Genomic DNA, 26496 nt, shown 5'->3' with positions numbered 1-26496 from the left:
CACTAACCTTCTAGCTTGTCAGTTTTGCTGTAATAATATTACAAACCACTTATTGAAAATCCTAAATATAGGACAGTTTAGGACTCGTCTTATAAATCCCACGTGTGTTTTGACTTTTTGCACACGGCCTGCAGCCGGGACATGTTATGGCGGTTCCCTACGTAATGAGCATAGCTAGATCTATAAGGAGTTTCATATGCAGTTTTACTAGAAATATGAAGATTTGTTAAAATATCTAAAATAAAGAAATACTAGTCAAGTGAATTTTTATGCAATTTGAAGAATATTTGTTTTGTTTTTAAGTAGATACAGACGCATTGTTGATGATATATAGATCGGTTAAGCTAACTAGCCATTCAGTTTCGTTAAGCTGGATGAGAGGCCCGAGCGTAGCATCCAGTACCAGTTTACCTGTGGATTTGGCGACAGTACTGGAGTCTATAAATAACTACACTCATTCAATACATCGATACAAGTCAGCGGTAGAGCGGTAGGGGTTTATATACACGCATCGTTCGCAGTTGGGGTGGACCGGGTGTAAATGAACAGTCTGACAACATTGCATGAAGGGGTTTTGTTCTGATGATCATCGTAATCAATTTTCAAGGCAAAAAATCAGGCAGTATTACCTGCAAACATCATTTCATCATGTTAAATTTAGTTAAGAATTTAAGGACAAAATGACTCCAGATAGAAAATGATCCTGCAAGCTCAAATAAATATTTTTGTCTCTTAAAATTCACTTCTAAGATACATAAGACTCATAATAAGACCCCTTGATGGAAGTTATCAGATTGCGAGAGATAACAGAGACCATTTTTTGTTTGTTTTATACTTTTATTTTTCTGTCTCAGCTTACGGCCTTTAACTCCACCTCAAACACTAGTGTACTGTTAGGAGGAATTGGTCCTGTTCTCTGGTTTCCATATCTGAAACAAACAAAAAATGGGTAAATAAATACGACATTGTTATGATATCATATCACAGGGAGATTATCCCTACGTCATCTATTGACCATTCCTGAAGAAACTTTATATAATTACTGTTTCACAATTTTATTGTATTAGGATACAAATATTATTTTAATATGGAATATTCTGAAGAAACTTTACTCCCAATCAAAAGGTGTTGTTACTTTAAAATTGATACCAACATTATAAATGTGATAGTAAGTTTACAAGTATTATCAAATCAGAAACTTTTATCATTACCAGTATATCAATCTTAACCACACAAAGTTAAATCACCATCAATGGTATATCTTCATTTTAAATGTTATGATTATCAAACGATATAACTGTTGTCTTACCCTTGTTGTGGGGGTACTGTCAGCTTTCTTGTTCCTCCTACCTTCATCCCTGTGGGCAGAAAGAATGAAATAAATACAATTATTTGAATTCACGATATAAGGTAGCCATATTAAAATATTTTGTTGATTAATTGATGTTTAAACACAGGATATCAATCTGTCATGTGACCCTAGCTGTTAGTAGGATGTTAATGTAATAAAACCAAACTGCCATAATGTCTAAGTCTGGTGTCAGGGCCAGAGTATCTTGGACTAAGATGATAAATGAGATGGTGTCGAACCACTCATGTAGCAGGACGAGAATATAAGGAAATGTATGATACTCGGATTGCTTTAAAATTAGACACAGAGAAAACTGAGTTTCATTAGCACAGATAAATTTTGATTAAGAAATTGTGAATGTAAATTGTGCACATAGTACCAACTTTTCCTGTTACCAACGGACAAATCCTCTATTATTGAAGTTTCCAAGTCCTTTCAACATGAACAGATAATATAAAGGTGAATCTACAAACCCTGCACCCCTGAATCCCAGCCGCTGATCACCTCCTTTTTACCCAGACGGAACTTGAAAGGTTTTCCACTCGTACAGGAGTCAAACTGTTTGCCAGTCTTCCCTAGGGTTCCTTTGTAGTAAACATGTACCTGGAAAACACAAATCTACAGTAACAAGACTATTCACTCAACAGTCCAGAGCCTCGTGCGGTTTGTACAAATCGACAAGCATTTAAAAACAGAAGCAGACAATAACTTAAGTCACATACTTTTTTATGCTTTCATCACCTTTTTACAGTATGAGCTTATTTTTCCTATATTGAATGCAATATTGATTGCACATGCACCAAGACTTTTATTTAAATACAATACTGATTGCACATGCACCAAGACTTTTATTTAAATACAATACTGATTGCACATGCACCAAGACTTTTTTTTTAAAATCTTTTTGTATGTTTTAATTAAACATGAACATACCACTTATTTAATTTCATCAAATTTTATTGACAATGATTCTGCATGTCAACTGGATTGAACAACAGACAAAGCCTATATAAGTTCCCTTGATACCACTTAATTTCTGAATAATAAAATAATTGTTGATTATGCTCTGTCAACTGTGTAGCATCTTTGATTTACCTTGGTATAGGTTTTAAAATCAAGATAAAGGAAAACTCGGTCTGATACAAGTACCTTGCATAAAACAAGGGTGTAAGTTCAGGAACGCAGTGCATTATCGATGCTATTGTATTTCAGCAAAATTGCAAGGGTTTTGATTTGCCAATCAGATGTGAATAAAAACAACTGCCAAAGCATGCAGATTTTTAAGTACCAGATATTTTTAGTTTGTTCCTACATTTTACTTGACAAATATTTTGCTATGGTTGTAAAATGAAGAAAGTTTATATCTTTACTATTCCTGAAGTATTCAAACTTTTTCCAGCAAGTAGTGCCTGCAGGAAGCCTGCAGGATGATACCAAAGGAAGGACAGTGAGACATGATAATGGTTCTGCAGTAAGACAACAAATACATATAAAACAATAGTGAATGCTGTTTACCATTTTGCCTTTCTTAGCCTCTGGTCCATGACCGACTTTAATTTCCTCACTAATAGTTCCTCCAGCTAAAACTGTCTTCTTTGGTGTCTTGTCCTACAAAAAGTACATATGCATGTATGTAGTTGGACAAAAACTATGTTTATGAAAAGGTCCCCATTTCTCAAACCAACTTAATTGTTAAGTCAAAACTCATTACTAATAACAAGTCACTTCCTTATGCAACTTATGTCAAAACTGACTTGTAGCAGCTGTGTTTGACTTGAATAAAAGTAGGAAGAACAGTGCTCAACTAAAGCACAATCTTAAACCATGTAATTACTGTAGAGATTCAACCTTGCTTTAACTTGACTTATATAAACTATATCATACCCTTGGTAACTAATAGTGAATAATGATATTTGGTAGTTAGATAATTATCTTAAATTCATATAACGACTTTGTGTTAATTTGCAATTTTTGTTTTTTACTAAATGCAAATGAATATGACATTCACATTTGACTGAATACTGGATATTACCATGTTTCATTTTATTTCTATTTTTTACTGCATGACCTTCACCTTAATCCTAATGGTTCACTGAAGTGTCTTTATGACCTTTACCTTTGGTTAAATTGTTAACAACACATGTGCTCTTTCCTACCAATAATATTTCTGATTAGTTCACTTAATACTAGTACTATATGGTTTATATTGCTAACAGTGATAAAATTGCACATTATATTGTAAAGTAAAACAAGGTTATTATGAAAACACTTTCAAAGAATATATAGTCATAACATAGTACTTTTTATTACCTGTCAAGATTCCTGTAAGATGTCTTTAATATCTTTATAATAAATTAACTGTTATTGCAAAGTGATTTGTTTATCCCTAGAGGTTTGTTACAAACTTGGTTTACTATACATGCATGCAGGTTTATGTTGCTAAACAGTATTTGTTTTACCTTTTTTGCATCTCCTCCAGGACCAGCTGGTGTCTTCTCCTTATCATCTTTATTCTTTTTCTTCTTTTTCTTTTTACTCTCTGTTGTTTCTGAGCCATTCTATCGAATAAACAAAACAACATTTTAAAACTGTATCTTCTTTTCAACCTATATACAAATCAGTCACCTTTCTAAAGCAGACTAAAAGTTTGATTTCAATCGTTACTATAGTTTTGCTTACTTTTTCTTATGAGGTATATACAACATGTTACTGTTAAATATATTAATGAGGAGTTAATACTAGCCTGGATAACTATGTCAATAATGTTTGAAGTTGACATGCATCAGTGAGGAAGCCTTGTTTAGGAACAAAGTGTTGTTTAGGAACAATGTGTTGTTTAGGAACAAAGTGTTGTTTAGGAACAAAGTGTTGTTTAGGAACAAAGTGACATGAGCTAGCTTTAGTTGGATGTTGTTTCTGTTTACAAGTAATAGTGCAAGAACAGATAAACTGGATAACTAGTTCACAGTTTGGTTTCTGGCTTTATCTGCCAGTATGCGTATTCAGATAGATGTTCAACTGTAGGATAACTACTGTACACTTTGTTCAACAAAGCACTTCTCAAAGTGTTGATATTCACATAATGCAGTAATTTTCATTGAAGTAAAAGGCACCTATGCTCACCAATATAGGCCCCAGTTAGTCCACTTAAAGATTTTTTCATGTTTGAACATTTTGAAAGTAATTTGAAATGAAGGTCAAGGACATTCATTTGAAGGAACTTGGTACCCCATCAACTCAGTATGCTACGATCAATTTCTCCAAGCTGTGCGTTACAAGGCGTGTGTTGTTAGAACAGTTACCTGTGTTTTATCAGGTTTGTGTCGTTAGTTACCTGTGTTTTATCAGGTTTGTGTCGTTAGTTACCTGTGTTTATCAGTTTGTGTTGTTAGTTACCTTTTGTTATCAGTTGTGTTGTTAGTTACTGTTTTATCAGTTTTGTTGTAGTTACCTGTGTTTTTTCCTGGTTTGTGTTTGTTAGTTTTATCCTGTGTTTTATCAGGTTTGGCTTTTTAGTTACCTGTTGTTTTATCAGGTTTGTGTCGTTAGTTTACCTGTGTTTTATTTATCAGGTTTGTGTGTTTAGTTACCTGTGTTTTCATCATCGGTTTGTGTCGTTAGTTACCTGTGTTTTATCAGGTTTGTGTCGTTAGTTACCTGTGTTTTATCAGGTTTGTGTCGTTAGTTACCTGTGTTTTATCAGGTTTGTGTCGTTAGTTACCTGTGTTTTATCAGGTTTGTGTCGTTAGTTACCTGTGTTTTATCAGGTTTGTGTCGTTAGTTACCTGTGTTTTATCAGGTTTGTGTCGTTAGTTACCTGTGTTTTATCAGGTTTGTGTCGTTAGTTACCTGTGTTTTATCAGGTTTGTGTCGTTAGTTACCTGTGTTTTATCAGGTTTGTGTCGTTAGTTACCTGTGTTTTATCAGGTTTGTGTCGTTAGTTACCTGTGTTTTATCAGGTTTGTGTTGTTAGTTACCTGTGTTTTATCTGGTTTCTGTTGAGGTGTGGCCTTCACTTCACTCTTTGGTGTAGTTGTAGCAGATTTCTTTCCACTTTTGGGTGTGCTGGCTGGCTGTACTTTTTTAGCTTTTATTTGTTTCACTATTTCTTCATTCAATTCATCATCATCATCTTCATCATCATCATCATCATCATCATCTGGAGAAATCAAAATTTTCAATTGAGTAAAATAATCAGACATTTAATATCAAAGGATGCATTGAGGTTTATTAAATCAGGAATAAAAAGAGGTGAATATGATCAAATACTTAGGCTAGAAACAATGTTTCTGGCTAAAGAAACTGTTTTATATCATGGCCTTATATATTTGAAGGTGTTTTTCCTCATGAGGAACTGGCCGTCATTTTGGACATGAGAAAAGAGTTCTGAACATAAAACAAATATTACAGTACTGATAAACGTGTAAGGAAAACAAACATTGTATATTCTTGCTCTTTATGCAGAAGTTGTGTGTATCAATTAGATTTAATGCAAAGGGTTTACTGTTGTATATTTTGTTTATCTTTAACAAATTATACATCATAATTCTTTTTCTACATACAATGAAATATTATTTGATTTCATTTAAACACAATAAAACTCTTTTAAACAAAGGAATGTCCCTTTCAAGTTTACACATATCAATAATAAGTCAACTTCGCTAGCCATGGGTATTCAGTACGATACTTTCCCTGAATCCCTTGACGGATCTCATGCTTAAAATCAAAACAAAGTGATGGCAGTAACCATCGGGTTATACCATGTCTGTCAACAACAGTTTCTATTTAGTAAATTATTAAATTTTTAGACCAGCTAAATAAAGTTATTGGATAGGTTACTCTCAAAACAGATAGGAAAAGTAAATATGTGTATGGTTTCTGTTTCACAAAGTTAAACAAATTATGCAAAGATAAACTTACTTTGATCTTGAGACAAAATTGGACACTAAACTATGAAACACAAAAACTGGTTTCTAAACCAAACAAATAACTCACAAAAATGTTAATCTTTGGTATTTTGAATCAGTTGCATACAACATGTTTTTTAAAGGGTACTGCCACTTTTTTAATTCAAAGATCATTAATAAGTGCCTTTCCATTGGTTGCTTATTACGTAAATGGAAGGGGAGGAACTGCAGTGATCCAGCAGGAGGTGCAGTATGCAAATCTTGATGTGAGATCCACCAAGGGTTTCTGAGAGAGTATCCTATTAAATTCCTTTTTCAAGCGAAGTTGACATTACGGTTATATACGTAACTCTTATAAATCTGTACACGTAAACATATATATATTATTTTGTGTATATCGTTTTGCTTTTTGAAATAATCACATCACACTTGATTGATCATGACATTAAAACCCTATAATTTCATCTTTCTAAACGAAAAGTTCTTCTGCAGCATGTCTGTAACACTAAAGGTGTTTTAAGAGAAAAGAATTATCAATAATCATTAAATCTAAGTTTGGACTTTACTAAAATCAAAACTCACCATCTTCATCATCAAAGTCTTCTAATGCAAAAGGCATCTGCAAAATTATTATTAAGTACAGTTATTCATTATCAAGGAAACTAAACATCCTAACATGATTTGAAAATTTCACCCAAGTTTTTTTTCCAAATCAACTAGATAAGAAACAGGTCTTAAATTGTTTTCTTTAAATTTTGTAAGTTTTGAAATCAATCGTACTGGCCACAGACCCATTGAAAGATTAGCAATTAAAGCAAGTCATTACACATACATCATCATCGTCATCACTGTCATCATCGTCACTGTCCTCATCATCACCTTGCTCCACCACCACAACCTTTGCTTTCTTCTTTCCAGGTTTTTCTTTTTGTTCTTGTTTGCGTTTTTTGGCAGACACTAAAATAAAGAATGTGCATCATTTATTAAAGCGCAAAATATTGACCCTGTTAGGTGATGTATGATGTAATGAGAGGAAAACTGTCTGTGTCAAACATCAAATATTTTAATTTCCACCCAAGTTGGACTCAATGAACCTAAAGAATCTGTTTCATTTACCCATGAACTTGACTACATTAACATCAATAAATTGAAGTTCATTCAATTTGTTGCAAGAACAACTTAACTTATCACCCATGATGTCAAGTAATTTATAGCAAGATTCAATCCTTAGGCCATTCCAATTTGATTTCTCGTCGGATTTCCCGCTCCTATTTTCCGAAAATGAAATAAAAATAAAATAATTTTTTACCGCTCTTCATTTTTTTGTGCGTGAATCTGACGAACCCGGGCAAATTTTCATAGGGTTCATTTTTACTAGTCACCATTTCCTGGTCACTCAGATGTTTGAATTATTCGTACATTGTGTCTTCAAACCCGCAAGCATCGTACAACCCTTTACAACAACAGAAATGTCAAGTTTTTCCACCACGACGTGCAGACAGAGTGGTGACTGAGGGACGCATACTTTTTAACAGGACGTGTCCCGATTTCAGTCTGTTTTTGCCGATGTCTGCAACTCTTTTAAAAAACTTTGCGTTCTATCTCACTTTAAAAATGGCGACCATAACAGGTGATCCATTATTTGGAGGCAATCGCTAATAAATTAACACCTCAGATGCCTTATATCTTAAGACCTGGTCAGTGTGAATTTTGACACGTGGCCCACATAGTTTGCATTTGCAAACATGTTTTGACTGCATGACTTAGTAACAGCTAGCTAGGTGACGATTCGTCTGCTATTCGGTCAAATTAACATCGGTAGTAAATTACACATTTTACTGGGATCCAAACTTAGTGTTGCTGATATTTCATTTTGACTTCTACGACAACATAACATACATTTGCCTTCATTTTTGTGTTGATAGGTTATATGTGTGTGCGTTTGATTTACTCAAAGCGTTTCATGAGAAAATCATAAATAATAAATTTAGAATATTTCTTTTATGATATGAATACTGATATACATGTCGTGAAACGTTTGAGCCATACTGTCCAGATATTTTTTATACAAATATGCTTTTTAGAGAAAATGAATTAATGTAATTAAAATGAATTATGTTGTTGTTTATACTGTTGTAGTTATACATGTATAAACATCTCATTCAAAGTATGAGCAGCTAAGTTAGAAACTTGCTAAACAAAAATAGTCAGTTCCATACAATATTATGTGACAACTAAGAAAGAATGTGCATGTCGGATGAGGTTATATTGGTTTAAAATATTTTCCATTAATGCTAATCTCTTATTGTTTCTATTAGTATGTTGGTTTTTGCTGATAGCTCTGTCAACAGCAAATTAATTATTGAAATTATTGACAAGAAGTTAAACTTTCTTGACTATTTCCTTTTAAGTATTAAACATTGCTATTCAATGTTAAAATTGTCAAGATTTGTCTTAAAATTGAAATATATCATGCATTGAAAGCATTTTGTGTAATAGCATATGTTCAATAGCTGCACAAATACCTCAACATTAGACTTCCTTTTTTTACATCTTTGATACAGGTATGAATGTTGAAAACACTGAAGAAAACAGCAAAGCTCATATTTTAACATAAAACTGTTATTTCAAGAAATAGACATAAAAGTCTAATAAAAATACTGTAAAAATATTCGCTTGCTCCAATTTTTCCCGCTTTCAAAATATTTTTAGAATTAAAAAAAATTTGCTCGCTCGCTCCTATTTTAAAATCCCAAAATCCGAAGAACAAGAAATCAAATTGGAATGGCCTTAAATGATATAGAAGTTAGAACAAAGACCAGGATAAAGCAGGTAAACATATTTCATTTGAATCTGTAATGGTATAATTAAAACTACCTGTCAAAACTGGGCTGTCATCATCATCATCATCATCATCACTATCATCATCATCTGGACCAACGAGAGCTGGTGCTACAACCAGAATATCAATGACACAATAAAGTCCACCATGTTTAATTTCAAGGAGAGAAAAATCTGTTATTTCCTTTTTGATACTAATACATTGGGTGAAATGTGCCAGCATTGGTCAATTTCTAACAGTAACAAGCTATAAAACCATTGTTCCATTGTTTTTTTGTGTATCTAAGTTCATAGAAATAAATTTGGCCACAATTTAAATAAAGCAACAATCAATCCTCTGTGATAAACAAGAGGCCCATGGGCTTTAACAGTCATCTGACTATTACACATCACAATGTTAAAGATCGTTTATTGAATTTGAATGAGCAAGGTAATTGACCTCTGTGACCTTGAATGAAGATCAAGGTCAGGTCATTCATTTGAAGAAACTTGGTAGCCCTTCATCCCAGCGTGCTGCAGGCCCAATATGAGTATCCTAGGCCTTTTGGTTCTTGAGAAGAAGTTATTTAAAGATTTAAGCCTATTTGACCCCTGTGACCTTCAATGATGATCAAGGTCATTCATTTGAATAAACTTGATAGCCCTTCATCCCAGCATACTACATGCCCAATATCAGTACCCTGGGTCTACTGGTTCTTGAGAAGAAATTGTTTAAAGATTTTAGCGTTTGAATAAGACCAAGGTCATTTATTTGAACCTTGTAGACCTTGAAAGCATGAAATATCAAGGTCTTAGTTTTTCATTTGAAGCCTATTTATTTTGAGAAAGGTCAAAACAATCTTGATATCCCTTCATCCAAGCATGTTTAAAGATTTAGCCTAGGCCCAATAAAGTCAAGGTCTCTAGAAGCCTTTAGTTATTCACAAATATCAGTACCTGGTCTATGTTTTGAAAGGATTTTTTGCGTATTTAACCCCTGTGACCTTCAATGAAGGTCAAGGTCATTTATTTGAAGAAACTTGGTAGCCCTTCATCATCCCAGCATGCCAATACAGGCCTAGCCTCTTAAACAAGAAGTTGTTTAAAGGATATCATTTGACCCTACCCTGGGCCAATTCTGGGTTCTTGAGAAGAAAATTGGCTTAAAGATTTTATCTTTTTTTGACCCCTGTGACCTTGAATGAAGGTCAAGGTCATTCATTTGAACAAACTTGGTAGCCCTTTGTCCCAGCATGCTACAGGCCAAATATCAGTACCCTGGGCCTTTCGGTTATTGAGAAGAAGTCGTTTGAATGAAAAGTTTACGCACGGCGGACGGCACACCACGACGGACGGTGCATGATGACAATAGGTCAGATGACCTAATAAAAGCAACCATACATTATTAAACAACTTTTAATCAATTTCTGCCCAATTTAATGAAATAAATGGGCCATCTTCAATTATGAAACTAATCTATACAGAATAGGTTACCTGTATCAGATTCAGAGTCCGACATATCCTCCATACTGATGTCGTCCATATCATCCATATCAGACATCATATTCTCATCTTCAATCAGGTAACCAGTCAGGTGTACGATACCTGTAAACAAATGTATATAACATATCAATTTAGCCAGTAGTATTCCTGTAAACAAATGTATATCACATATCAATTTAGCCAGTATGAATCCTGTAAATAAATGTATATAACATATCAATTTAGCCAGTAGTATTCCTGTAAACAAATGTATATCACATATCAATTTAGCCAGTATGAATCCCGTAAATAAATGTATATAACATATCAATTTAGCCAGTACGATTCCTGTAAACAAATCCCATGTATATAACATATTAATTTAGCCAGTACGATTCCTGTAAATGAAAGCTTAGGCCAGGGTGACCATCGCCTACAATGTTAACCATTTCAACACTATTACTATCATGGACATCACCGATAGTTTAACTATTGCAGAATAATTCAATTTTGCTTCGTACGAGCATTTTCATTGGCTTAAAAATTTATCTATCAGCCCATAAAGGAAAAAATGGCGTCGCCGTTTGTAAAGTTGCTTCTGTTTGGCGGATATGGCGGTGTAATGATTTCATAGACAAAAGAGTCCCAAATGAATTTTGAATATTGAAGAGATTGTCAATTGTAAATTGAATTTTAAGGAAAAAATTCGCGGTTTATTTAGAGTACACTCAGATTTTTGTGTTATATCTCCATAACATAAAAAAATCTATTCAAGTTAATCCTTAAATAAAATTGCAATAGTATCGTGATAGTACTGCATTCTGAATTCTATTAAATTCTAGCCATGTTGTACATCTAGTGAAGTATTGGTTTAGAGTTACTTCCGTTTACCTCTTAGCATCAGTAGCAACTCAAAACACATTGATGATCCTGGTTGAGAACAACGTTGTTTTGCTTTTTGACTTAATAGTATGGAATAACTTCCGAATAAGTGACATTTTATTGTGACTATTAGTCTATTATTTATCAAACCTCTGTGAGTACTTCATTTTAGTCCAAGTTACAGAAAAATATCTGACAATTGTAACTATCGATAGCTTAGCGTCCTACCAGTGATTGTTATTGACTTGTTGAATTTGCCACCAATTGATGGAGTTGGAAGGCATACAATCACAATATATTGATAGTCTGATGTATTGTTACACCCCTATAAAATATAAACCAACTAAGTCAGTCATATGTACATTTCCTGTAAACACATCCATTTCATATCATTAACCTAGCCGCAGTCAGTCAGGTGTGAAGTTAGAGCAAGAACCAGATAGATCACTCACCTGTAACGTCTAAGAACAATGTCACCTCCTCGCCCTCTGTGAAGTTGAAGAACCAGTTAGATTACTCACCTATATCGTTTAAAAAGAATGTCACCTCTTGACCCTCTGTGAAGTTGAGGTCTAGAACTAGTTAGATTACTCACCTATATCGTTTAAAAAGAATGTCACCTCTTGACCCTCTGTGAAGTTGAGGTCTAGAACCAGTTAGATTACTCACCTATACCGTTTAAGAAGGTCACCTCCTGACCCTCTGTGAAGTTGAGGTCTAGAACGAGTTAGATTACTCACCTGCGTTGTTTAAGAAGAATGTCACCTCCTCGCCCTCTGTGAAGTTGAGATCTAGAACCTGTTAGATCACTCACCTGTACCGTTTAAGAAGAATGTCACCTCCTCGCCCTCTGTGAAGTTGAGGTCTAGAACCTGTTAGATTACTCACCTGCGTTGTTTAAGAAGAATGTCACCTCCTCGCCCTCTGTGAAGTTGAGATCTAGAACCTGTTAGATCACTCACCTGTACCGTTTAAGAAGAATGTCACCTCCTCGCCCTCTGTGAAGTTGAGATCTAGAACCTGTTAGATCACTCACCTGTACCGTTTAAGAAGAATGTCACCTCCTCGCCCTCTGTGAAGTTGAGGTCTAGAACCTGTTAGATCACTCACCTGTACCGTTTAAGAAGAATGTCACCTCCTCGCCCTCTGTGAAGTTGAGATCTAGAACCTGTTAGATCACTCACCTGTTCCGTTTAAGAAGAATGTCACCTCCTCGCCCTCTGTGAAGTTTAGGTCTAGTGTCTGTTGATAGACTCGTCCCTGCTCTAGCGTACACAGCATGAACTCGGCCTTGTCATGTTGTATCATTACAGACACTGGCTGCTTGGACGGTTTCCCATCTGAAATTTTATGTGGGGAGAATGTCATTTACCTTAATAAACTTCTAAATCTATTTATTTTTTTCATTCCCCGATATCCAGCTTGAAAGTCAATGAAACAAACTATCAAAGCTTCCCATTTCTAATAGTAAAGGAATGTTAAATAGTTATGTGAATGTCTTATATAAAGGACATAAATTGTATGTAAAACACTTGACCTGTATGTACGCTCATTAGCTAGTCGATAACAGAAAAATTCATGTATACAAAAAAATCAAATTACACTGTGTACTGTATCAGTATATATGCCAACTTATTTTTGCTGCAACTTGCTTTCAAATTTTCATACTAAGAACATGTACAGCAATGAATCAATAACAAGAGATTAAGTTTCATAGTGATTTTTTTTCTTGCTTTCTTATCATCTATGGAGTATATGAGGATATGAGGCAAAAATAGGCCTTTACCACTGTGTCACACATGTAATGTATGTGTTTTATTATTGTAAATGTTAGTCAGATGCTTTATTGTTGTTGTAGTATATATATCTTGTAAGAGTTTCAATGACTCAGTGAGATTATAATTTCTATGTTTCCCAATAGGGGAGCTCCTTCCTCTTGCACTATAAAAGGAAACAAGCTGAGAAAATTATCACTCTTTGTTCTGGTCATTCACCGGTTAAAGGTAGGTTTCGCCCAATGAAATATAAAATTTACGAAATTGAAATTTATCCTGATCATAGATATAATCTTCAGATCATTTTCGAAGCATACAGCAAACAATATGGGTGGTCAGTTGCCTAGCTTGACCAGAAAATACTCCTCTAAAAATAGAGCAAAGTCAAACTTTACATAGAACATGACATATTTTATCCCCAAAACGAGGCCGCAGCAACAAACGGAAGCGTGCAACAAAGTGTCAGACAGAAGTGAGTCTTGCAACGGCATGTTTAGTAAAAAACAACAACAAGAAATTGAAGTACAATGGATTGCTTATACATTTCATATAATCTATAACACTTCAAGTTACTTACATACGTTCACTAGCTTAGTACATCAAACATAGTAAGTCTGCCGCTGTATGTGTGCTGGCAAATGTGTTGAAATTTAACTCACCGCGTGCAACAAAGTCCAAACAGAATCCGGGCGAGTTCCTCTTGAGATGTGGCTTCTGTTTCTTCTATTGCTACATGCCATCTCTCAGTTTCATTCCCTAGATATATATCCTAGGGTGCTATCGATTTAATTCTAATTTCCTACTTTTTGATGCCGATTCTACTTTATTTTTTTCTCACACGCTTTCTTTCAGCCATTTTGTTTACTTTTAGTGCGTAACAATGCGCATGCGCGAAACTTCTACAACACAATCCATCGCAGCTTCATTTGCATAAAATCCTGTCAGCCTGACGATCGTAATAATTCAAGGATTTCCTTCAATTTTGTATTCAAGACACATTTGTTCCATCTCATATGCATTAGAAAATTAAATTGAGGTATTTTTAATATGTTTTTTCACATTTTCTTCCGTTTATCAGATTATTAGGTTTGGCGAAACCTACCTTTAATATCAAGTCACACTCTCCAGAAGGTATCAGCACTGAGAGACAGAAGTGGTTGAAGAAGCCTTGCCTTGATCAGTGTAATACTCAGCAAATCATTCCTAGGATAGCTCTCAGCTGTGGCTAGTGTGTAGTTTGTGGTGTCCACATTCGACATAATATCACGACTAACAACTACTAGTCGTGATCGTGTGCTCACGACATAGGTCTTGAGATACCTGGGTTGTGTAACAATCAGCAGGCCTGAGCTTTAGCTTGGTGATGGATAGTCGTACTACAGTAGTCGGTAGCTATGTTTGATTCATACATGTGCCAGTGTCTCATAAATAAATTTTGATGGCAGGCAGCCATATTGTGTTGTCAAGATTCTTATAGGTTGCAAGTTACTGGCGACATCGGCTCACGACCACTAGCTAGGTAGTCATGAACACTCACGACATAGGTAGTCATGAGTAGGGCTGGTAACAGCTAGCATTGTTAGTGTTGGTGACACACTCACTGTCAGCGGGCTACAAGCTTTAACGACTGGCAGTCATATGTAGCTGTGATCAGCACTGAATGTGTTGCGCTCTGTTATTATAAGGGTTGTCTCCCTTCACCTAGTGTATTGTAGTACAGAGAGGTACTCTGTCATTATTTCATGTGTTGTGCACAGTACATAGAGCTTTAGATTGTGTTACTGGTAGTAACCATCTTTATTTGTATATATTAGCCGCTGTAGTGTACTAGTAAGTGATTCATAACGGGGACCCAAGTATATCTTGGTAACAAACCCCGCGGGAAGGTTACAAATTAAATATTTATATTCTTCTGGATTCCTGTCTTAAAATCCTTCATGAATATTGGAATACCATGCTCCTGCACCTTGCTGATAACTTTACTTACCTGTACTGGGCTCCAGGGCTGCCATGGAGATGTGGAAGGACCGCTCCACAGTCTGAGTATAGTGTTTACCGCCATCGAGTGTCACACCTGTACAAACAAAAACTTGTAATTTAAACATGTTTTTTAAACAATAAGTTTAGTCTTTGTCATTTCATGGGCATTTAACTTAACACTCTTAATACAAATTATACAACATACAAATATAATACAACCAAGTTGCCTTAAATTTACACTGCGCCATATATTAAAGGCCCACTACTTTTCCGAAGCAAAACATAAAGGTTTCTTAAAAACATTAGTAACATCAGAAAATATAAACCGATGGACTAAGATGAAGTCACAACACCAAACATATGCAAAATTTCTTGCATACGATATGATAACAGTAGAAAGTCATTTCGCTGTTTTGCTGTCTGACGCAGTGATAGTCAATGCAACTACCATGAGGTATTTAGGACGACCAAAAGAAACATAAGATGACCCGCGTTAAGAAAATTAACATTTTATTTAGTTTAATTTAATTTTTCACAAGGTGATGATACATGTAGTATTCACGGTAAGTTAATAACTTTTGTGAATCTTCAAAATTATCAATCTTGTTTTCAATTTCCATTTTAGAAATTAAATAAACAACAACCCACAATCTGTTTCGGAAAGATAGTGGGCCTTAAAGCACAGAAAATGAAAACACCTCCACTTTTCTGAATATCCAATCCAACACAGAGTTTTGAGATACAAAAATGATGTGGACCGCTTCTCTTTTCCATCAATTTTGACAATATGCATATAAATATGACATATCACATAAGATGGAACTAATTTATAGTACAAGCTAGCTTATATAGGGTGAAGGCCCGGGTACTGTATATAGGCCTTGGCCGTAGTATGATATCAAATAACCTACATCATTTCGATATCTTTATTATATCTTATCGTTAATTTATCATTTATGAAACCCATCTTGGATTTTATCTGTGGTTGTTTTATAGTTGATATTATCAGAGATTTCACAATAAAACCTACAGTATTTATGTTTCTGCTACTTCTACTAATCCACTACATACTGACCTACTTCATCTATTTGAACGTTATAACAGATTTAAGAAACATACATACGGTAATAATGTAAGCCTAAGTTACATCAGAATCATATATACATGTTTCTGGTTACATGCAGTTAAACTAAAAATGAAAATGAGATCATGGAGTGCTAGTACCGACAAAGACTTTCACATATCGAATATCAGTTTGCTTAAAGTTGATATCCGAGTAAACAAAACGATTGACTGTACATGTAATATTACAGATATTGGTATTCGAGAACAATGAGTCCTCATACAGCAACTAATTAACTGGACGACCAGCTGATCGGAGTGAAACACGTGTGGCCATACACGTGTGACACACCTAACGGTCCAAAAACCTTTAATAACGAGATGAAATGAGCTCTGAATTCACGGAACGTTAGATCATATAAGACAAACAGGTTAATTAGTTGTAATGAACCTACCCCAGAACATATTCTTGACTTCGGATAGAACAACCATTGGATTAAAAGTTTAAAAGTCTTGATCGGCAATCTCAAACCACATGCCGAACTGCCGTAAAGGGGTCGCTACAATAATAGTTCGTATGTCGTAAATTTAAAACGACGTAAGTTTTAAAAAAGATACAAAAAAAATTTGCCTTTTGAAATAATAATAAAAATTGAAAAAAAATTGAGAGTAATAATTGTAAATAATACTATCATTAATATTGCCTAATTAGCAAATTTTTATGATTGCCTCTAGTCGATTGACTGATGATGGCGGGAAAATTCAAAATGGCAAGCCACATGCACGTGTTTAAACCCCAGAAGGCTTGATCTCCGATATATGGAAAGAGCAATTTTAAGGTGATAAAGAATTTATTAATAAATAGACTATAACCAATTGCCTTTTTTAAAAGAGAATATAACCATAAAATTCAGACTTAAATTAGGATATAAAGGGCCAGTTAGGGGTCTAAATCTAGCCTTGGATAGGTAGTAGAATTTCTTGCTTTTTGTCTATGAGAGTTTTCGGATTTTCGTCCTTTGACTGCTGTATACCTGTGGTGTCATGGTGTTAGAATATATATATATACCATGTTATGGTTTTAAGATATTACATTTGACTTCAATCTAATTGAAATTTGTTCTTATCATGATTACCGAGTGATTTAAACAAGGATAATCAGATTGGGTAAACTGAAATTAATCTTGCAGAGATAATTACAGAACATGTCAGAAGTCAGTAATTAGAAACATTGCAAATTATGAATAAAACAAACACAAATCACGGAAATGTATTGAAAAAAATTAGTTTTTTAATAATGCATTGTAATAAATATATAAATATCCATTAGCAGGTCTGTTTGGCATTACAATGCAATATATATTTACTGGTTTGCTGGTTGGCACGAAACCCCCAACCTGTCCATAAAGGCAACCTGTCAATAGTGGCCGTTTCTCTGTCTCCCCTTCGGCGGTTGTTATAGACAGTAATTATTTGGTTGTTATGCAGAGAAGTTAATTCAAAATACATTATGATACCTCTTTTATTGTCCAGGGAAGACAAAATATCGTTGATCTCTTCTTCACAAACATACAAGTTGTATTTGATGCTGTGGTGTATATGTAATAATTAATACTGGAATACAACGTACATACAGTCAAAGGGAGATAACTACCATTCCTTTCACCGCATTCCGTTACCGGAATTCCGGAATTTATATGTTTTGTTTATAAGAAATTACATAATAAAAAGTTGATGAAGAAAAATGGAGTCGTTACTCTATCACAATGCTTTAAAGTTCTGTTAATTAATCTATGTGAAGCAGGTCAAACTCTGCGATTTTCGACTTTGTAACTTATTAGCATACAGTACCGGTTAACGTTATATTTCATCGCTTTTCCCCATTTATCGTATATTTTTACTTCGTTTAAAAAAATATTTTACAGAAATTTCACAACCTTTTTAACGCCCAATGGGACATCGTCATTTTTAGAATGTAGTTGCCACCTTTAAAAAAATAATCATTGTTGTTTTCTTTGGTTACACGAAAGGAACTTACTTTACATCATTACCACTTTTGAAAAGTTTTAGCGTTTGATTTTACTTCAAGATACAAATATTTATAACTAATTACATCAAAAAAAAAAAAAAAAAAAAAAAAAAAAAATCCGTGGCACTATGTCCTATATAGAGTGAAGAACTGTGATTGCACATGCACCAAAAGCAAAATAATTTATTTCATATTATTTTTTTGTGTTAATTAGAAAATATATATACACAAGGACGTATATGAGAAGGATAAGTCACACTGAGTTTTGGGCAAAGACAGCGCAGGCGCTTTTGTGTTTGTGCACTGACCGTGACGTTGGGCGACGACTGATTTCCTTTGATATCCGCCGCCGCAGCCTTTGATGTAGCTTGCGGGTGCGAGGGTTACCGTCTTACTTTCTGAAGCGTGCTGCCATTTCATGAGCGGTCGTATTTTTTTAACGATAGTTTAAGACATTTCTTCTAAATCTTCCGTCTTTAAAGCAAGTTATAAACGTTGTTATATATATACACGATTTAAACACGATTAAAACACCAATTATTGTTCAAATAATGAGTATCAATGCTCTATAGGTGGTGTAGCATATTTACGATTTTGTTGAAATATAGCTAGAAGCTGATGATCTAGTTTAATCAAAATTCTAAGGACAAACATTTAATGAATAATTATGATAATGACTGGGATCCCAGTTTCTACCAATAGAGCTGGATCCCTGTTTCTACCAATAAAGCTTCACCATGAAGACGTTCATATTTACCAACGATGGTTCAACACATTTAACCAATCGAAATAATGCACGAAGGCAATAGATCTGTAAAATTGTCATCTAAGTACAAATGGCAATAACTGTAAAATTGCGATCTAAGTACAACGGGCATTGACTGTAGAATTATCATCAATATACAAGGGGCGATAACTGTGTAAAATTGCAATCAAAGTGAAAGTTACCAAAGTACATGGGGCAATAACTAGGCTACTGATCAGACAAAAAAATATGTCTGTTTAGGGTAACCCAATTTTTTTTTTACTCTTTTCTACGAAAAAATATTAAGTCGGGATTTGGAACTCAGACTCCGGTTCCGGCCATCATTTTAAGAGTGAAAAACAAACACAAAAAAATAATAAAAAAAAATTCTCCCAACCCTATTTTTTTTGCCAATGTAACTCTAAACAAACATTTTTTTTGGCCTCATAGAGATTGTCGTTATTGCATGCACTCAATAGAAAGTTTTCTCTCATACCTACATGGGTAATACAGGCGCCTGAAGCTGTATTGCATAGCTACCCATGCAATAAAGCCTCGTGACGTTACAGCGTCAATAAATTTTCTACTTTCTCTGTACAATTTTAACATTTTTTCAGAAACAATGCTTTATTTCCTTTAAAAGATATAAACAATATAATTTGCGCTGAAAATATAGCGCAATGTATCATGTAACGAGAATTGACTTGCGGTCACATTTTTTCAAATTCATTTCAAAATGGCAGAAAATCATAGTAGTAAAATTGCAATAAAACATTGAGGTATGAGAGAAAAATACTCTTTCATATGTGGCAAGCCTCGGGTTTTACAACATTTTGTGACTCTCGGGTAGAATATCCCTATCCGTCATATCCACATATGAAAGAGTCTTATATTCTTATACATTTGTGTATCGAAACAAAGAATGCATGATCACATAAGTGACATAAAATATCACGCAGGACACAAAGAGTAGTGTAATTTGTTTTTAATGTACATATTTCATCATCAGTGTTATCAATGACTATTCACACACATAAAGAATTACAAAATTTAACATTAGTAAATCTCATCCAATTTAGACTCTGTACAAACTGTTTCACAGCAGTAAACACAACACATACACGATACTCCTACAAACAGGTTCCATAACAACTCTCTTTGGACATGTTCAAGTATGAATACATATCAGAATTTCCCTTTAAAGTTATTTCTCATCCAGTAATATCTACATATTAAGTTTCTGTTATCTATTTCTGTGCAACGAAGTAAACATGATGGAAATTATAATATCATGTAGATAAGTAAAGAGATGTTTCATAAAAAGTTGTATCAATACCACCCTTGAGTCTTATCCTGAGTAGTCTTAAATATGCCTTATAGATGTGTTGCAGAATAAATATATCCAACTCTTTAAATAAATATTGAACAGTGATATAGTGGTCTGCCAACACAACATAATATCTTCATAGACTAATAAGGACGTTGCTTGAATACTGAAGTTGAACGGGACAAAACAAAGCTAAAATGGGAACTTGTAATTAAAAATTCACCTTCTAAAATTGTACTCTTATTATTATTTCTATATCGTAAAATAATGATGGAAATTAATGTGTCATAATTATTGTTTTTATCTTTCCATAAAAAAACTCTTTCAAAGTTTGAAAACATTTAATATAATCATGTTGAGCAAGCAGTATTGAATTTGTGATAGGTATCAAATTCACAGATATTCAGTGTTGCTAAAACTACCAAAGCCAGGAATAATTTGGTTTATGTGAAACAATCATTTTGGGAATGAATCTTGATGAAATATGCAAATTGTACTTACAGGCCTTGACGTCAAAGCTCAACTGAAAACAATATCAATCACCAGATCTATTATTATTTCCTAAACAATTATCTTTGGTTGAACCACTCCAATCATAAAAATGAAAACGCCCTCACAAGTCCTTCTATAATCTCGACAGTTAATAAATCTAAACTAAACCATAAAACAATTTGCTGTTGTTCGTCCATGTTGTGTCATTATATCATTTAGTTTTATATTAGAATTATATAATAATACCTACAATACCAAAATGATAGTATCTTTTCCAGTTTAATATCTTTGATGCTGGTAACATTTGTTTTTTTATGAATTTAGCTTTTTCATTTGGAAAACTCCTTCTTACACTGCCCTGTAATGTACTTCTGGGTATGTAAACTAAATCAGAGTTCTTTATTTTGTTCAGGTCTATATAACAGTATTAGCACTAAGATTAAAACTAGCAACTCTTTCGTGATAAAGTTACAGAATTCACTGGAGAAACTAAGCTGAGAGTATCAGATCAGTAACTAAGCAGAGATTTCCAAAAATCTAAAATGCATGATTGTAAAATATATTTACATCTGCCTGAATGAATAGAAGTCAATATTAAAATAAGCAAACAAATTGACAGTGGGGTTTGTGGTGATGTGATTTTTAAACTCAGCTAATACGAAGGCAAATCGATAAGCACAAAAAATTATATTTTATCAGAATGTTTAAAGAAATCCTGACCACAAAATAACGAAATATTTTAAGGAAATACCACGCCCACAAGAATAACTTTGAAATAAATTGCATTTGATGAAAAAGCTATGAATTGATAAAATGCATGAATCTTAATCATTTCTAAATAAATGCTTTATGAATTTAAACCGCATTGTTATATATGATGGTTCTGAAAAATGTTTTTTTTTTTCGTTAGAAATTTAGATGAAATTGTCATAATTCTTTGGTTCATTGAATGTTAAAATTGCAAACATCAAGGTAATGATCACTATATTTCAGCAACATAATTTCATATAATCTTAAAAAAAATGTAACAAGGAATGAATCAGAACAGAATAATGATGGAAATAAATAAATGATTCTGATATCACAGCCACATTCTTTCCTAAAAGCTTCTAGTATATAGAGACCTAACACTTATATCCATGAACCACAACGTACAATGTAATATCAATTCATTCACCCTGACCACACATGATCTCACTCTAAGGCTCATCGCAGTTTCTTAGGTGAATGAGTTGATACTTTTGTTAAATACACACTGTAACTAAACTAAATACACAATTTTGGCATTGCACTTTCCATTCTCCTAAAGCATATATGTTAATGTGTCTTCATTATGCAAAAAAAAAGAAAAGAGAGAAAATAGTACTACCTGCTTTCTTCAACGACAATTAAGCTAAAATCAAATGAGTGAATCAAACAGAACATTTGATACTTGTTGAATATATGATCTTGGTCTGAATATTATTTGCTTAATTTTAAAATGAAAAGATGACAGCCTTTTAGGTCTTCACTGACAAATACGGGAGGTTTCTATACAAAGAAAAAAAATCACATCATATAGATGACTAACACCTGATCATAATACAAGCAATGTACTCTAGTCCAAATTTGACTGCCATATAAAAAGGAAAGAAATCTAGATTTTTGTTTATAGCTTAAATCCCTTTAAAACATACACCTAAATGTCCCATAAAAAAAATTAATGTTCATTGACAATTAACACATTTCACTCAAGAACACATCCAGTTTTCTGTAAACTAGACTTCTAATTCTCCAAAGACTTTTCGACACCAGATGACCTTGGTCTTCCGCGGGCGATCATTGCGTTGTAATCTTTTCACCTCCATTGGTAATAATTTATTGAAAGCCTGTCTGTATTCTCTATCAAATGCATCTGTAAGAAACAATATCAAAAGTCAGTAAATTGGAAAACATATTATACTAAAATTATAATTGTATGTCATTAATTTTGATAAAAAACGTTTTTCGTATATTCATAGTAGGCAATGTTTAAGTTATAACTAGAACTTTTGCCAGGGTGGACAGCTAATACCCCCTGCTGCACAAATTTATCAATAACTCCATTAATAGGAGACATTGCAGAACCCTACCTGGTTTACTCAACTCCCCTTTAGGTTAGGGTTCTGTGTAACAAATTTTATCAAAATCTGTAGTTTAAGAGAAGTTCGCCGGGCAAAGTTCTGTCTACAGACAGATAGACGGACAGCCGGACAGACAGACTAACGAGACCGGTATAACCTGCCTTAACTTCATTACAGGGGTATGTTAATAATGATCGATTGGTTAAAATATTAATAATACGAAAATCCTCAATCATGAAATGAAACAATCACTGATAACAATGATATTACTTTTAGATTTTAATCATGTAGAAAACAAGCAGATTCTTGGAATTTATAACCCCCGCTTTCATAAATCTAAGGCCCATAACTCTGCCAAAAAGGGTCCAATCAAAGCTTCAATTGAACTTGGCTAGGGCCCTGAGACATTTAACCATGTTACCAAGTTTCTAGAAAATTTGGTAATATTTGTGAGAGTTATTTAACGGACATGGATGAGAATGGCAATTTGTCCGTAATTAAGTAAGAGTAGGATCAAGCTGATTTTCGAACTCGTCCGAGATCTTTCCAATGTTAGTCTATGTACAAAGTTTAAATTAAGCTCAGTTTATGTTTACTCAAGTTATCATGTTCACAAAGTCCAAAAATAATTATTAGTGCAAAGGATAATAACTCTGTAATGTTAACAAATGTCACATGACGCACGATTGACAACGGACGACGATGATCAAAAGACTATCGCAATATAGGTCACCATGACCTACGATCAGGTGACCTAAAAATGGCATAAGATTTGTGGCAGTAATTGCACGGAAAACAAGCGATACAGATAGACAGACAGACGGATAGACCCAAATTAATATCCCCCGTTTCGGTGAAAGCGAGGGATAAAAATTATCAAGACTATTTAATGGAGTTTAGGGTAATTGAGTTCAGGTGTCAATGTTATGGTCTAAAGTAGGGATATGAAGACCAACTGTCAATTTTAAAGATAAGCAAACCCACTAGCACAGTGCTCTTTAGATATATATTAGAAATAAGGAGATCCAATGTAATCTTTTGTATTTAGAGAAATGAAGACCTACCATGATCTATGTTTTCCCTGCCACAGGCTGTAAACGCCAGAAACAGCATGTCTCTGTACAAACTCCTGTATTTGGGTTTCCGTAATCTGTGGCGCCGCCGGCAGTTCCCGATTATTTTGATGGGCGATATGACATCGTTACACTGTATATTGGTAATGATCTGATGGAGGGTTCTGTAAAATCAACAAAATTTTATCTACTACAAATTGTAAAGCTGGTACATTTCTGTGTGGATGTTTTTTTCGAGATTTTACTGCACATTGTATTTGTCCCTAAAAATTGATATGCAAAAATAAATAAATGACAGTTAATCATACATGTAGGGTAAAGTGATCGTAAGTCGGACACCCTTTGTGTTCAGAACAGTAGTACGTCGTGATATGAAGACCATTATTAATGTAATGGGTACCGTCCCAGAGAGCACACTTTCTGAATCATATTTACATTTCGATACTCTCGTTTTTTATCCTACGATACAATACAGAGCAAATAAAGTACCTAACCTGCAATTTGATCGAGAGTCGGACGCATTTGACTTTGAGTCGGACAGTCCAGATTGCTTTGATATTACGTCGGGCAATCGGATTAAGTTAACATTTTATACAATTCTGAATAAAAAATATTAGTAATTGATCATAAAATAAGAAATTTGTTGTTCATATTACTTTCGGTAATTGACATATCGCCAGCTGTCAAGCAAACTGCACATGACTTTGCATTTTGTATTGTGTATGCTACAACATTACGTTTGCTCCGACATCGAATACATACACGTGCGTTTGCGGGCACGAGATGTGGCTATACTTCCTGGCGATCACTTTACGTGTACTTATCTCTGGGAAATCAATAAATAGGTATAGCTTGTATAACAAATATGAGCCTGACGAAATAGATGCAGACTGAAAAACGAAAGAAACTGCGGTCAATTTTACATTGATTTTGTTTCATACAATGCTTGAAATTGGGTTGTTATATGTTTCAACATAACATGTTCCTTGAAAGTATATTCTGTTATTTCTAAGCTTGCAGGGAAAGATTATCAATGTTAGTAAAAGTTTAGAACCTGACGTACTAAACCACGAAAGGGATCTGCAGTCCACATGCGCTATGTATCGATGTTACGCGGTCATCTGAGCAGCCAGAACGATGGCCTTATCATTAAACAACTATTTGCCTAATTTGAGTTTGTGTTTTATCGTGGTTGCATAAGTTGAATAAGGAAAAATGCCTGTCGCTCTAAACCAATTCTGAAATATATAGTACATTTTTTTTGTAGTTATGCTAGGAGACTTTGTCCTTTGCAAAGTAAAACATTTTCATGAATTGACGATGGCCAATAGCAACTCCGGTGTTCCTAATAAACACATGCAGAACCTGCTCCAATTACTTTTAAAAGAATTGAAAACTATACAACCAAAAGCGCTGTGTCGAAATTCCAGGATGACTGGATGGACAATTTCATATTCCTGCACTAGTCATGGCCATCCCAAATTAAAGTTTCTTGTCTAGCTTGTGTTGCCGATATTTTAGATGAATGTACCATTGCTATATGTCAGAGAAAATTGTTTATTTGATGGAAAATTGTTTATTTGATGGACGAGTAAAAATAATCGTGTATTGCGTTCTCGATATCACTTCTTCGCTTTACGAAGTACAATTAACAGATTGCCACCAATAAAACAAGAGAAATTTTGGTGTATATATAATATATTTTTAAATAGAAAATTAATTCATTTGGCTGCACACGTTTTCCCACTAAAATGTGCTTTGCCATACATTCTGATTAAAAATTTAAGAAAAATCCCAATGGTGACTTGAAAGGAAACTTTAAAGACTGATTAGAAAATAAAAATAGATAAAATATTTATAAAAAAAAATAAGGGATGAAATATTTAAACTTATATTATGAAAAAAGGGTTATTACAGCACTTGTTTATGCCTATATATCATATATATTCACTTGTATAATGATAAAATACACTGTCCGACTTATGATCGTTTTGAACATTTTTGGTGTCCGACTCAAGATCAAATAACGTTTGCAACTTTGAACCAAATTATGAGATAAAATGCTGTTTCTATTGTCAAAGTGAAGATAATTCTGCATTTGTTTTACACAAATCTTACAGTTAAATTCCAGTTTTAAGTTTTATAGCGTAATTATCAAAAGAAATGACTTCTCATTTCAGTTTGAAGTCACAAAACTTTACCCGCTCTCACCGTGAAATGTACCGCTTTTGTTACTATTCGCGATCAGACTTGGCAAAATATGTATTAAAACGAGAAAGTTATCAACGGGAGACAACTCTAGAAAGTCAATACTTCATTTAGCATGTAGACAGCGTTTTTTTGTAACGTGGTAACCGGAATAAGGATGGTAAAACGTGTTAAAAATGTCCGACTCTAGATCGTGTCCGACTTAATATCACTCTACCCTAAACACGGTTATAACGAAACTCTAGGGACCAACAAAATCAC

At 34.0% G+C, this 26496-nt stretch overlaps 2 protein-coding genes across 4 annotated transcripts in view; both read right to left on the bottom strand.

Annotated features, from left to right (window-relative positions):
* Positions 1-816: 816 nt before the first annotated feature.
* LOC138333068 (46 kDa FK506-binding nuclear protein-like) lies at positions 817-16824 on the bottom strand. Of its 3 annotated transcripts, none has more exons than XM_069281187.1 (13): positions 16715-16824; positions 15205-15291; positions 12627-12782; positions 10573-10683; positions 9136-9210; positions 7091-7215; positions 6841-6877; positions 5329-5510; positions 3811-3909; positions 2867-2959; positions 1825-1954; positions 1310-1358; positions 817-929 (listed from the first exon to the last, which is right to left on the bottom strand). In XM_069281187.1, the coding sequence occupies exons 1-13, from the start codon at positions 16749-16751 to the stop codon at positions 851-853; spliced, it is 1260 nt and encodes a 419-aa protein (XP_069137288.1). In that variant the 5' UTR covers positions 16752-16824; the 3' UTR covers positions 817-850. The 3 variants fall into 3 exon arrangements, with proteins under 3 accessions (XP_069137288.1, XP_069137291.1, XP_069137290.1); XM_069281190.1 differs by having other exon boundaries at positions 5329-5508; positions 6845-6877; XM_069281189.1 differs by having other exon boundaries at positions 5329-5512; positions 6846-6877.
* A 3178-nt stretch (positions 16825-20002) lies between these two features.
* Positions 20003-26496, bottom strand: part of LOC138333067 (C-myc promoter-binding protein-like) — a 35408-nt gene continuing 28914 nt past the window's right edge. Inside the window, exons 35-36 of the mRNA XM_069281185.1 lie at positions 24019-24191; positions 20003-22746 (exon numbers count right to left, since the gene is read on the bottom strand). Coding sequence (XP_069137286.1) covers positions 22610-22746; positions 24019-24191 — 310 coding nt within the window. The 3' untranslated portion in view covers positions 20003-22609. The remainder of the gene's footprint in view (positions 22747-24018; positions 24192-26496) is intronic.

The sequence above is a fragment of the Argopecten irradians genome, chromosome 10, assembly GCF_041381155.1.
Source record: "Argopecten irradians isolate NY chromosome 10, Ai_NY, whole genome shotgun sequence".
Lineage (NCBI taxonomy): Eukaryota > Metazoa > Mollusca > Bivalvia > Pectinida > Pectinidae > Argopecten > Argopecten irradians.
This window is presented reverse-complemented; position numbering and strand designations above follow the sequence as displayed.